At 42.2% G+C, this 14,187-nt stretch overlaps 1 protein-coding gene across 1 annotated transcript; it reads left to right on the top strand.

The window, feature by feature from the left end:
• The first annotated feature begins 4,287 nt into the window (after positions 1-4,287).
• On the top strand, positions 4,288-8,761 carry emilin3a (elastin microfibril interfacer 3a). The gene is made up of 4 exons (XM_086046423.1): positions 4,288-4,439; positions 4,533-4,652; positions 6,229-6,737; positions 6,843-8,761. Exons 1-4 carry the CDS (start codon positions 4,288-4,290, stop codon positions 8,759-8,761), a joined length of 2,700 nt encoding a protein of 899 aa, XP_085902549.1.
• The last annotated feature ends 5,426 nt before the right edge of the window (positions 8,762-14,187 follow it).

Genomic DNA, 14,187 nt, shown 5'->3' with positions numbered 1-14,187 from the left:
CAAATGAGGTTTGTTCAGGACAATGTTTGTCTCTTTGTCTGTAATTTGTTCAATACCGATGCCTCAAAATGAGCTAATCATCTTCAAAAAGCATAAAAAACCACTGAATAAAATTTGAAAAAAAAAAAAAGGCTAAAATAAATTCTCGGTGTTCTAGCACAGGAAACCAAGTCCAGGTTTGTGAAGTGTTGAGACCAATTACACTTGTTTGTTCTTTTGCATGGCTGTGAACATACAAGAGTGCCAATTGATTACTCAAGACAAATAGCGCCACATGGTCAACAAGAACCTCCTTTACAACCTGCATCTCCTAAAGCTCTGACAACTGATATAACAAGCACAGCCCGGACATTGTACAATTTTCTGTTTACATTCGACCCCCGCATACTCACGGTTCGGCACTCACAGGTTATTGTATAAACCTTAGAGGTCCCTCCTCTTGGCTGACATATAAGTGATAACTTAGAATGTAATTTCTCATTTCTACACGCCTATTGTGTCCTTTTTCCAATTACAAAGGATTCGGCGAAAGCACTTTGGAACCTTTTTCATTACCTCCAACAAGGTTAAGAACTACTTTGCTAGACAAAGTAGCAGCCATTCATCCATGTTGTAGAAGTGGTATTTGATTGACAGTTTAGTGTGGTTTCAGCACATTTAAAGGATGCGCCCACAGCCTTTGGGAGCGGAGGCAAAGGCTTGATTTTTCATTATTTTCAAGCCTCATTTTGTAAACTTGGTGATTGTTTTATAAACCTCTGTTCTTTGGTGTTTAAAATTTCAAGATAAGCATTTATCTTTACAGGGATGTTAAGAATGAAAGATTCTTTCTCAGATGGTGCGGATGGTGCACTATTGCGAACTAACCTCGTTTGTTATGTCATCAAGTCAAAATGATACGCAAAGACATGCACCGTGGATACACACTTTCTTGGCTCAAAACATAAATTAAGGGATTAACAGGCTGGCTCTGAATATGAACCGCCAGCGTTAAAATTAAATAGGCACAATGAAAATGGGAAAAGTCTCCACAAAGTCAACAGACTCATTCATCGTCATTAGTACGTGTTTGATTGATTTTGAGTTAAAGAAAAGGCAATGTGTGGATTCTCTCCTTTTTCCAGGCAGAGTCGTGAGGCCTCACCCTGTTCACAGTGAGCGGCCTTCGCCTGACGTCGGCAGTAAAACAGGCGCGCGGGTGCAAGCCACACAGCCGCAAATGTGTGATGCCATTCAAGCAAGGAGGCAGGGTGGAGTCGCCAGCCGGCACCCTACAGAAGAAAGCTACGCTTGTTCCACCCGACCAGAACATTGAAGCGCGGATGCAACATGTTTCACATCATACAACGGGAGCTTGTTTACAAAACGGAGAAGAAAAGGTGTGTCCTGGGAAAAAGTAGTGTGCGCTAAAAATACCCCCACACACCCTAAGTGTTGACATAGGACAGGGTGTTACCAGGTAAATGAGGTTGGTCGGGGGACTAACAGGATACAGGAAATAGGCTTGCTTAAAAAAAAAAAAAAAAAAAAGGTCAGTCAAGAGATAGCAAAACAATGGCTGCACTTGTTCAAAGTCAGCTCATATAAAAGGCTAAAAGCAGATTTTTTTTCAAGCAAGTCTTCACATATGCTTGGAGAAAAAAACTAAAGTAACAAAAGTAACTAACACACCAGCCACATTGCTGTCAACCTTCAAATGGACTTCATATAAATAGACTGTCGAACCTAAGATCATTATAAAAATACTGCAATATTGTTTATCTTTCCCAAACATTTACTGATAACTTCCATCATGCAATAAAACACTCAAACAACAAAGCCCAATGAAGTGGTCACGCTTGATAAAGCCCCTACCCCACTGAGGGACGAACATTTGCGACTGTTGGAGAAGGTAGCAAAACGTGCGTTCACGTCAGGGTTCGCTCAAGGTGGCAAACATTCACCGTACGGTCACCAGACATTCAGCAAAAGTTTTTCTGCTTTTACTTGATGCGAGGAAATCTTGAACATGTCCCCCAGAACGGCGAACATTTGCGAGTGCTTAAGAAGGTAGCAAACGTTGAGTTCTCGTCAGAGTTCGTCGGGTTTCGTTCAAGGTCGGAAACATTTTCCAAACGGTTCAAAATTTCCTTGTGACAAGAAAAAACACTAAAAGTATTGACGACAGTTTGGCGAACATTTGCAACCTTGAACAAACCCCGACGTGCATCAATAAGATGTTCGCCCCTCAGTGGGATAGGGGCAATTTGAAAATAAATATGTAACACATACTACTGTGTACTGAATGATTTTTAAAAAATGCCAAGTATAGAAAATGTGGCTTGGAAATAGTGGAATATAGAAAATCTAGCACTTCTCTCCGCAGAATGTGCTGAAACCACATCCCACTGAAACACCACTGCTATGACCTGGAAAAGTGGATGCTACCTCATCTAGAAATTTTCTTATGGGTACACATAACTACATATTTGTGCCACCAAAATAGATCTGCTAAAAGTGTCCGGTAGTTGAACCACATCCCACCAGGTCATCACGGGGTCTTTCCACTCCATGACAATGAGGCACTCTAAAGCGTCCACGCCAGCCTAAAGCCCCAGTGTGCACTATATATGTAAAATCCCCTCCTCACTTTCCCATCTTTCCCAGTGTGATGTGCGTGCACTCACTGCCAATGACGGGCTCGATGAAGCATCCGCGCCAGCAGACTATCCAAAGGGAGGATACATCACAATTGCGCCAGATAACTGCTGTTGCTAATGAGGGCACTCAAGTTCATATGCAGTGGGAGAGGTGGCTCATTTGAATCACCCCCAAAATGAAAATAAAATCAGTAAAACTGAAATATTGAAAGCTACATCTGCACAATTGAGAACTACGTATTTCTCACTGTTTGCACGTGTTCTGCAATTGTCTTTGAGCATGTGTAATGTATTTGGGAATTAATTCACTTTACATGGTCTTTAAACTTCAGAATTGCTATCATTTTTCTTTATTGTCTTACAACTGTTACTTAAATGTTTCGACTGTGAGACTGATCATGACTGCTGCTGGGTTAGATTTATCAGTTCAAATTGCCCCATGAAATTACTAGTAACTTATAAGTGCAAGCAAAGAGCAGTGAGCGTATTTATTTCACTACACAAAGAACTCACCTCATAATATGAGGTCTCAGGGGCACGGCACTCACAAGTGTGGCTGTTGCACGGAAGTGTTTGCGATTATTTGTTCCAGATCATGGAGGTTTACTGTTAGGTTCGCCTTCAGACCCTGCCAATGTGCATGGACTTGTCAAGTCAAAGATTCCAAGATGTCTGGCAGATTGGATGGCCGGAGAGGCAGTTGGTGGCTAATGAGAGCCATCAGGTCTTCATTCTCAGGGTTCACATACATTTTCCACAAGTGCTATGAGGTGTTTTGATTGCTCTCAATAAAGACATGAGAAATTAAAAAAAAAATGGAGTGTTGTTATTTAAGACTCATTATGTCTCAATACCCTTGATGTAGAGCAGAGCACGTTACGAAAAAAGTATTCAGAAAACCATTGAATTCCAAAAGTTTCACAAACTTTTTCTTGCTGCGGCATTTCCTTTCCTATGTGTGTGTGTGTGTGTGTATTTTCTTCTGACATTTTTCTACTGATACTTTAGTGTGTAGGAATTTTAATGTTTTTTCACTCCCCCAAAAAAACAAAACATTTTCACGTCAAGATTGGATAGCAATTTTGAAGGGAGAGCATGAGATGTTGCAAACCGCTGAAAAGTTATTTTCCTCTCATCTTGGAACATCTGCTTGGTCAAAAAACATTACAGACAACACTACTCTCTGGATGTGATGCCTTTTTTCCACTCTGGTTTGCAATGATGTCACAATGTGGAATATAGCATCATGACTATTACTTTTTCCTACGCATTCCAAAATACATTATGAGAGAAGTGAAAAATATTAGTTGAGAGCTAATTCAGTGCATTCAGTTTCAGTGGCACCACAGTGTCACACTGGGGAGGGTGTGTGGGAGGAGATATGTAAATTGGACATTTGAGGTCATATTAGTGGCACCCAAAATCACAGTCAGTGCTTTGACAGCCTTCAACAGGCACTCCCGTGAACAGTGTCAGCATTCTCAGGTTAGCGTTGTGTTTTACAGCACATTGAAAAAGTCTCGAGTTTGAGTGAGTACATTTTGGGATATTTGACCTTGCATCAAGTGGACGGAAGAGGAGTTTGAGGATATTTTCATCTGTGAGGGTTTTTATTTTATTTTTACTCGGGACACTTGGATACTGTGTGATGAATTTCTTGACGGCCACAAGTTTTTTTATAGCAATGTTGCTATATATGTCAATTGGAGAAGCAAAGTCGTACAGACCGCTGCATTATAGTGACTACAGATCTGGACTGATTGAGCACCATGACCAAGGAAAACCTACCAGCAGACACAAGTAAGCTTTGGTTCTCTCACCTGTTAGGTCTACAATATTTCAACTTGTATTGCACTAACAACATGTTTCCAAATTTCTTCCCCGCTTAAAAAGGAACCACTGTGCTTATGTGATTGAAAAGACAGTGTCCTTCACTTTGCAAGATGGTGCGGCCCCATACGTCAAAGCTGAGTACAACAAGTGTTCCTGGCATAAAAAATGTCCAACTCTTATGTGAGCGATGTTATTTTATTATGCATGCATTGTACATATTAACCTGAAAATAAATAGATGTTTCATACAATGTACATATTGATATATTATTATTATTGATTTCAGAGCATCAATAAGAATTATTGTTAATATTATATTTCCCACTTAAAGTGGAACTCAACCCAAAATATTTTTTTCAAGAATATGTTCTATGCAGGCCCACTAGTTGAAACAAGGAATTCTGATTAATATTGCGTTTGTGGAATATGAGTTAAGCAGCAAAATCATCCCCTTTTTAGCCATCTCAGGGGGAGGCCATTTTGTCACTTCTATCGACTGAAAATGACATTGAAGTTGCTCAGGGATCAGGTAACGACCAATTATGGCTTCGCTTCAGAAAACAGGTGAGCTGTGTTTGTTCGTTACCTGAGCCCTGAACAACTGTGATGTCATTATCAGTTGACAGATGTGACAAAATGGCTGCCCCCAGCCAGATAAAAACGGGTAGATTAACTCCTATTCTACAAACGTAATATTTATCAGAATGCCTTGTTTCAACTGGTGGGCCTGCAGAGAACATATTCTTGAAAAAAATATGTTTGGTTTGGCTTCCCATTTAATAGTCACTGTCCAAATATTGTAGTAGCACAAATAATGTAGTAGCATAGATGTAGCATGTAGACTATACTCCTTTATAATTCTTACACATCATGCAAAAAAAATTATTACACTATCCTTAATGCTGCTCTTTGTTTTGTTTATACTTATGTATATTATCACTGTCGGGCGGAATCCTCACATGTCACAAATCACCATGTTGTCTGACTTACCAAACACTGCATTGTTCGATTTGGTATTATACCTTATATTATCATCATATACATTTGTGTACCAACATCAACACAACACCCCCGACCGAATCCAGTTTAATCACGATGGTATTATGCTGTCACTGCTTAAAATGGAAGGACACATCACCAGCATGTCGTCAGTCCTAGCCGTTTATATCAATGTCTGTAATAGGCCGAAATAAATCTGCACACATTTACCTTCATTGCTAACCAGTTCCTTCTGCACGGAAGTATACAATAGTGAATTTTTAACAAAACAGACTTGGTCAATTGTATCTAACCTAACTATTTCACTCATCTTTGTCCAAAAAAAAAAAAAAATTTTAAAAATCCAGACTTTCAATATTAAGGTGACATAATGCCACACGGCTCCACTCACGGTGGAGTGAGTGAAAAATGTAATTTTTACGACACCTATCCACCCATCCATTATCCGAACCACTTATCCTCACAGGCGGCGCGGGCGTGCAACCAATTCACCCTTTTGCCAACAATCACACTTTTCATACAATTCAAAGGACCAAATGAGTTAACAGATTTGATCTGAAGCTATTTTTAACACTTTAAATTGGTTGATAACAGATGACCCGAGGACAGACCAATCGTGTCAATTTGTGAAGAGGTTTCCAACCGACAGTGACAATTTGACACGAGCATCAATCTATTTGTTTAATGTTGGCATATTTACTGTTACTGCAAAAGTAAAAGCCCAAAGTAATTCATGTCCAATTGTTTGTTTTCCTCAGGTATCGCCTGATCTACAAACCAATGTATAAGGTGGCACATAAAACAGTCACTGAGTTAGAGTGGCGCTGTTGTCCTGGGTACTCTGGCTACGGCTGCATGGAGGGACCGCCATCTTACCAAGATTCCATAAAAAGCATGCCACCGTTTAAAGGTCCACCATTCAGAGTCCCACACTTCAAGGGACCACAATACAAAGGTCCCATGTTTAAGGGTTCCATTTTCAAGGGCCCACCCAGCAACCCTCTTGTGAAACCTAATCCATGGAATCAACTCAAAGGTCCTCCCATCAGTGGTTTTAACTCTTACCCAATGCATAACTTTGCACTGCCGAGATCTCCCAGCTATCCGGACACCTCTTTCGAACCATATCCTGATGGGCCCGAGCCCATGCCGGACCACAGCGAAGAACATCACATAGCGTACGAACAAGAGCATGACCATAATCAGGGAGCAGTGGAGCATAGCCCAGAAGTAACTCTTGCTCCTACCAATGGCAAACCAACTGAAGGTGAAACTAAATTCATACTGATGGGCCCTACTTTTATGTGTATCACATTGTAATAAACGTGACTGATACTGTTATAATACTAATGATATCTCCTTATTATTTTAGGCCAGGCTCTTGACAATGAGACAGAGGAGAGAATATATCGAATGGAGGAAGATATACGACGTTTGAACCAGGGATTGGAGTCCCTGAGGGGGACTGTGAATGGCCTGGAGGACAGCCTTCGAGTGTCACTAAGAGAGGATGCCAACAGGATGCTGACAGCTCTGCTCTCTGCTGCCCCCAGTCCTCTTTCTGCTCCCGCCCTAGCCTCCAGCCCACCCACGGTAGGCTTTGTCGAGATTCCCGGGGGCGATCCTGAAGCTGGCGGTCTAGACGGCAGACACGTCTTTTCAGGGCTCACGGAACTGAACGGGAAGGTAGATGAGCTCAGAACCGAGCTGCGTGCCAAGACAGCAGAGCTTCAGGAGCTCAAAGCCACGGTAATCACACATGACGGAGCACTGGAGACGATTTTAAAAAGAGGAGGCACAGTAACAAACGCCATACATCTTGAGAGGAAAGACCAAAAGGCTACAGAGGAGCATTTGGATGCCAAACTGAGTGCAGCCAGGACAGACATTCTGGATGGATTCGAGAAGCGTGCGGAGAGTGCAGTGGGCCGATGTGAGGAGAAAGCAGAAGACATACGTCGTCAGTGTCAGAGGGAGCAAGGTGAAAGGCAGGAGCAAATGGAAGATGTTTTAGAAGAAAGCGCAAGCGACCTAAGGACAGAGATGAGGAGCCTCCAGGCACAGGTTCATCATTTGAATACAATAGAAAGCTGCTGCTCAGTGGTAAGTGGACTGACTGACAGAGTGCAGTCGGTGGAAACGACAGTGGCGGGCCTCAATCAGTCTCAGAAACACCTCAAAGTGGAGTTGGGAGGTCATAAAGATCACATTGAGGGAATGCTGGAGGGGCGCCTTAAATATGTAGAGACTAAGCTCAACCTGACTGGGCAAGTGGTAAAGAGGAGTAGCGTCTCAGACAAAGCCGAGATAGGACAGGGCCTGGAGGCCCGAATGGAGGGCAAGTTGAGGGAACTCGAGGGACGCCTACTGATGGCTTTGGAGGAACTGGGAAATGCCACTGCCCCCGCACTCCTGGAGGGACATGCCGTTCCGACCCTGGAGACAGAGCTGGAGTCTCTCCGAGGGAGACTCGAGATGGATGTGGACAGAGTGCAAAAACATCTTAGCAACCTGGAGATTCTTTGTTCTTCCTCCTGTTCCTCAGCTAAAAAACCTGCGGCTATTCAAGGGGACTCCACGTCGTCAAGTAGTGGCCCGGCTGATGATAAGAATGTCGAGGGGACATTAGAAAGGCAAGGTGACCGTTTGGACAGCCTCAACGTCACATTACAGAACATCATGAGGCAACTGACCGACAAAGAGCAGCAAGAAAAAAAACAGGGCGAGCTCACCATCCTTGATTTCAATGTTCGCTCTGTCAACCGCACCCTGAAAGGAATTCAGGAGTCACTGGGGACCGTAGTCCACAAAGTGGAACGAGTGAACAGCTCTTGGCATGAGAGAGAGTCACGTCTGGCCCAACAGATGAAGGGTGTGGTCCAGCTGGTTCGACATCAGGCTTCCATGCTTGGGGCAGGTGAACGCAAGCTGACCCGGGTCAAGGCGGACTTGCAGGAAATGAAGAGGCGGCTCGCTGACGAGGTCCGAGGCTGTCGGAGCACAGCTATGGGGGTACAAAAAGAGGTGTCAGAGGTCGGTGGTCGTGTTGCTAATGTGGAGGACCAATGTAAAGGTCTTCATTATTTAGCAGAAGATTTGGAGAGAATTAGGGAGGAGCTGGACAGACAATCCAATGGGTTTCTCCTGCAATTCAATGGGACTCTCTCCAACCATTCCCAGCAGTTGTCTGAGCTGAAAGACGAAATCAGAAATTGCACCTCAAAGGCAGAGTCAGCCCAACAGAATTTCGAACCAGAGTCGCAACGTGGGGACACATTTAGCACAAAGTAGTTCTGCTCATAAGGAAATAAATCATCTAAAAAGAAAGTAAAAAGGGTGAATATTCTGCTGGTGTTGTGCAAGTCCACAAAACACCTCTTTATTTTTTGTCATTGGTTTTATAAGGGGTCAAACCTGCACTGATATCCAGTCTAAACTTGCTGCAAACTATTTAATGCAGTTAGCTGACTGCACTCTTAATGTTGTGATCGCAAAATATTACTTGACTTGTGAAGGTGCTAAATCTGTTAGTTGTAACGAACCACCATTTTGAAGACCCAGCAAAATGTATGTTACTGTGCTATTTACATGCATAAAAGTCTTTGTATTCATTCATTCATTCATTATCCATACCGCTTATCCTCACAAGGGTCGCGGGTGTGCTGGAGCCTATCCCAGCTGTCTTTGGGCAGTAGGCGGGGGACACCCTGAATTGGTTGCCAGCCAATCGCAGGGCACACAGAGACAAACATCCGCACTCACAATCACACCTAGGGGCAATTTAGAGTATCCAATCAACTTACCATGCATGTTTTTGGAATGTGGGAGGAAACCGGAGTACCCGGAGAAAACCCACGCAGGCACGGGGAGAACATGCAAACTCCACACAGGGAGCCCGGAGCCGGGATCGAACCCACGACCTCTGAACTGTGAGGCGGACGTGCTAACCAGTCGACCACCGTGCCGCCAAGTCTTTGTATATGTTATTTAAATTTTTTTTTAATGTGATGTTCTAGTTTTTATACTTTCTAACACGGATTACACAATCCTTTTGATATATTGAATATTATATGACTTTTCATATTTCTGAATCTCTCATCTATTTGTACCTTGCGTTGGGTTGCTCAAGAAGGAAATGAACTTTTTTGTACTGCACATGCTTTTATGGTGAAAATATCTTTTAAAAAATAAAAGTTGTTTTGTCTTTGAACCAAGAGTAACGATAACCGAATTTTGACGGACAAAATTCACTGTTAAGTTGTGACACTTGCTGATGCAAGGAGCTAAGCATTCCACGAGAGGGCATCGGGAGGGAAATAATAATTATTTGGATGTTACTGCACAGCACAAATGAAAACCTTTCTCTCCCCCATAAAAAAAACCAAGACTGTGTGTCCCAGTAGAAAATAAAAAGCTAGAACATTTTTTTCAAGGTACAACCAAGCAGTCCAGTAAAATAGGAACCTTGTGCTTAAATCCATTATCCAGCTCCTGAGTTGTACACACTGCATTCAGCAATCCAAAGGCAGGGCTGAAATGACCTTGGTGAGAATCCTTGTCAGACAAACCATTAGAGTGACAGCTACGTAGAGGATGAACTCATTGCACTCTATTTTTCCCTCTGAGACCTCAAGTAAAGAGAATATAATAGAAACTAATGAAATGTCAGAAAGAACTACAGGAAAAGAGAGGGAGGACGATGCGAGTGACTTAAAAGTGGAACATTTGGGGGAAATCTTTTCCTCTTTTCCTAATGTGCTGTTTTGTTTTTGTTTTTTTGTTAGCATAAACGATTTGAAGCATGAGCAAGAGAAACAACCATTATCATTTTTTTTCTCAATTATGTCTTAAAGGGGAAGTCAACCCCCCCAAAATTCTTTGCTATGCGCCTTCACTAGTCTAAACATGACATTCTTATTAATATTGCGTTTGTGGAATATAAATTAAGCAGCAAAATCCACCTGTTATTAGCCATCTTAGGGGCGGCCATTTTGTCAATTCTGTCAACTGAAAATGACATCAGAGTTGCTCAGGGCTCAGGCAACGGCCAATCACGGCTCACGTGTTTTCTGAAACGGAGCCGTGATGGGTCGTAACCTGAGCCCTGAGCAGTTGTGATGTAATTTTCAGTCGACAGCCAGTGGCAAAATGGCCGCCACCTGAGCTGGACAAAAACGGGTGGAATTTAATACTTATCTCATATTACACAAACGCAATATTAATCAGAATGCCATGTTTCGACTAGTGGTTCTGCATAGAACATAGTCTTCTAAAGAAAATGTTGGGGTTGATTTCCCTCTTTAAGTATTTATTTCAAAGTTCCTCAAAGATTTCACAGCGTAGAGATAACAACACAGTATTGTTTGTATCCAGAGATGTTTGATGAGGCTGATGAGAAAACATTTTGCGTTACGTTCTCGGCACAACTCAAAGACAGTCAGTGACCATGTCATGCAAACAGATTGCAAAACCCAAATCTGGTACAAACGCAGAGGACAGAGGATATGGGAATGAACACACAGCACTGAGATAGTTTTAAAGTTGAATCACTGCATAGAGTGTGCTTAACGTTTCTTTTTGTCCTCATTATGGTGATGCTCGGAGGATGGACAGTTTGCTCACGGATGAGCATGAGTATGACCTTACCTTGGAATGGGTAAACAAGCTTCAACCCAAGATTGCACCAACAGAGATGCAGCGATTCTGCTAACACTAACCCTTAAAATCATAATCCGGTTTAAAAAAAAAAGAAATTGAGGGGTGATATCAAACATGCTGTTTCTGAGGTAAAACCATGAACTGCAGAGTAATCGAGTTGTTAATTAATCCTGGGCTGCAATTCTCAGAAACAGTGGCTTATATATATATATATATATATATAATATTAAAAAAATTGTGTAAGAGTGCAATATAGATAAAGTTTAGTTCAGTTGAGTAGTTCAGTGATTCATGGGAACGCTAAATCCTTTTTTCTTTCAGTTTATATAGTATATATTTGAGATTCCAAAGTAAAATGCAGACATTGGTATTTTTTAACAACCCAATGTTTTTCATTTTTCTTTTCATTATAAGCTTGATCAAATTTGATAGTGAGTCGCGCAGAGCGAATGATCAAATTTATTAGTTGCTGCTGTTTTTTTTTTTTTTTTTTTTTTTTAATATCTTTGCTAGGAATGGGGCTTAAGAAACTCTGTGCCTGCTCCTCCACTACATGGATGTCAGACCCTCGTACTCAGCGTACAACTAAATATGTTCATTATGAACAAACACAAGGTTATCCTTTTGGCGCTAGCTTGTTAGTCTAATCGAATCAAGACTAAAAAGGTCCATACCAGCGACAGCAGACTGGTGGGGAAGGAACAAGGGCAGTGGCGCAAAGTGAAGCTATATCGTCTTCGCCAAATAGTCCAAATATTCCCAATAATGCACAGACAACAAATTTGTTTGTCATGGATGTTGTAGGATACAACGCTCACCAACATCATAACACTTTATGACAATATATCGCAACACTTGTTGCAGTACGGTCCACAGGCCGGCATATCATGTGGAAATGTTTTACCAAAAATGAGGTTGGTACTATTGTCACTTGCAAGTTATGGAAGTCTGTTCTCAATTACAATAAAAGCATGTGAAATAAAAGCAGTGAAAGGGGGAAATGCTTCATGTCTTGCAGCCTTGCTACAATGCCGCATCTTATGCTATGGAACACAAGAAGAAACCGGTTGGCTCGTTAAAGAGAAACGAAAGAAAGAAAGCATGGCTGCAACTAATTACAACAATGTGATGGTCAGGGGTATTTTAATCATTTGTTTTCATTTGTTTCTCTGCCGGTCCTTCAAAATAGGTCTTCACATGAAATCAGTCCTTACAGCAAAAAAGGTTGAGGACAGCTGCCTTAAAAAGCTTGTTTTCCCCTATGTAGCTATCTTCCAGTTTGCTCCAAATGGCCAGCACTCTCTCTGTTTAAGAGCAAACTTAAATCCTTGCACGAAGGAAGAAATATTCTATTGAGCAAATTCTATTACTGCAGGTTTTTATACAGTACAATACTGTAGATGGCTATTTTTCTTATTAAAAATCATTTTACGCCTTGTTGGTGTTTTTGTGGGCGCTTCAATAGTAAACGGGCTGTCACTTGTATAGCACTTTTCTACCTTTGGTACTCAAAAGCGCTTCACAATGTACCTCATCTAACAACTGATGACGCAGCATCAGGAGCAACTGGGGGTTCAGTATCTTGCTCAAAGATATTTGGACACGGTCACAATGGCCAGGGATCAAACCCTGGGTTAGGAGATGACCACTCTATGACTGAGCTATGCCGGCCCCCGCTGGAACGGCTTAATATAATTTCCGTTCATTTCAATGGGGAAATATGCAAGTGTGAACTACAAGCGTGGTCAAGGAACAAATTTAACCCAGAAATCAAGCAACCACTGCATTTCACTTTACACTGACCAGGCAATCCACAAACATTTCTCTGAAGTCATAAAGCAAGTGTGGCAAAAATATGTCACCCACAAGTTTTGAACTCCCACAAAATGTGAACTGACTGCGCACGTGTTAGAAACCGGCTGCCTCCAGTTTCTCGCCGTCCAAGTCATTGTTATTATACGTCATTAATCTCATTTCAACGTGTCAGAGCGAGTGGCCTGAGAAGGACCACGACCCTGCTTGGTTTTTTTTTACATGACAGCCCTTCTCTTTGAGGCGGGCTGACATCCCGGCAGCCACGGCACAGCTCATCTCGAGAGTCCGCGTTCCCTTAAGCAGCTTTCCATGACTGTCAGGCTGTGAGCGAGACGGCATGCGGGCGGCGGTACATGATAAAGTAGGATGACTCAGCGCTTTCGGTGCATGCTTGCTACTGGATTTACTGTGGGAGCCAAGTCAAACTTATATTTTGAGACAATCATTTTATAATAATCACATGCTCTCCGTCCCAAACTATACTTCACATTTGATTACTGTTATACTTCATTTTCAGCAGCAATGCTTCTTCAGAGAGTACCAAAGGGAACTGGCTGCGCATTGCTGTGATGTCTTACTTCTTTTCTCAGGCTACTCAAACACAAACCTTAGAGCAGGGGTCACCAAGTCCGGTCCTCCAGGGCACCTATCCTGCATGTTCTCCATCTCTCTCTGTTGCAACACACCTGTTTCAAATGATCTGTATTGTTATCAGGCTTCTGAAAAGCTTGCTGATGAGCAGATCATTTCAATCAGGTGTGTTGCAGCTGGGAGAGATGGAAAACATGCAGGATAGGTGCTCTTGAGGACCGGACTTGGTGACCCCTGCCTTAAAGGCAGACAAGGGGGACTCAAGTCATATGACTTGACTCGAGTCTGACTTGGGTTGCTATTATTAGGACTTGTGACTCGCTTGTCAAAAACATGGGCAAACTTGACTTGACTTGGGACTTGGTATCTAAGTGACTCGACTCGACTTAGACTTGAACGAGGTGACTGGACAAGTCATCTTGTTTATAATTTTAAATCTGCATTTTAACACAGTTTTCCTTTTTTGGAATGAAAGTAAGAAAGAAAGAAAAAAGAGTTTGGTTTTTTTTCATTCACGCCAACGTGACAGTTTAGTTATCGCAGGGGTCGGCAACCCGCAGCCCCGCGGCTCCGGTGCATGCGGCTCTTTTATCCTTGTGTTGCAGCTCTGCGTAGCTTGGGAAAATAAATGAAAACTGTCTCATTGAAGTGTA

The sequence above is a fragment of the Filicampus tigris genome, chromosome 1, assembly GCF_054856515.1.
Source record: "Filicampus tigris isolate MCC_2025a chromosome 1, RoL_Ftig_1.0, whole genome shotgun sequence".
In the NCBI taxonomy this organism is placed as follows: Eukaryota; Metazoa; Chordata; class Actinopteri; order Syngnathiformes; family Syngnathidae; genus Filicampus; species Filicampus tigris.
This window is presented reverse-complemented; position numbering and strand designations above follow the sequence as displayed.

What these genes read in the sequence shown, in the direction of transcription:
- emilin3a (XM_086046423.1), top strand. Translation starts at nt 4,288, where the DNA reads ATGAATTTCTTGACGGCCACAAGTTTTTTTATAGCAATGTTGCTATAT. An exon ending in AAACCTACCAGCAGACACAA is followed by an intron (nt 4,440 to 4,532) that starts GTAAGCTTTGGT and finishes CCGCTTAAAAAG; the next exon opens with GAACCACTGTGCTTATGTGA. An exon ending in AAAAAATGTCCAACTCTTAT is followed by an intron (nt 4,653 to 6,228) that starts GTGAGCGATGTT and finishes TGTTTTCCTCAG; the next exon opens with GTATCGCCTGATCTACAAAC.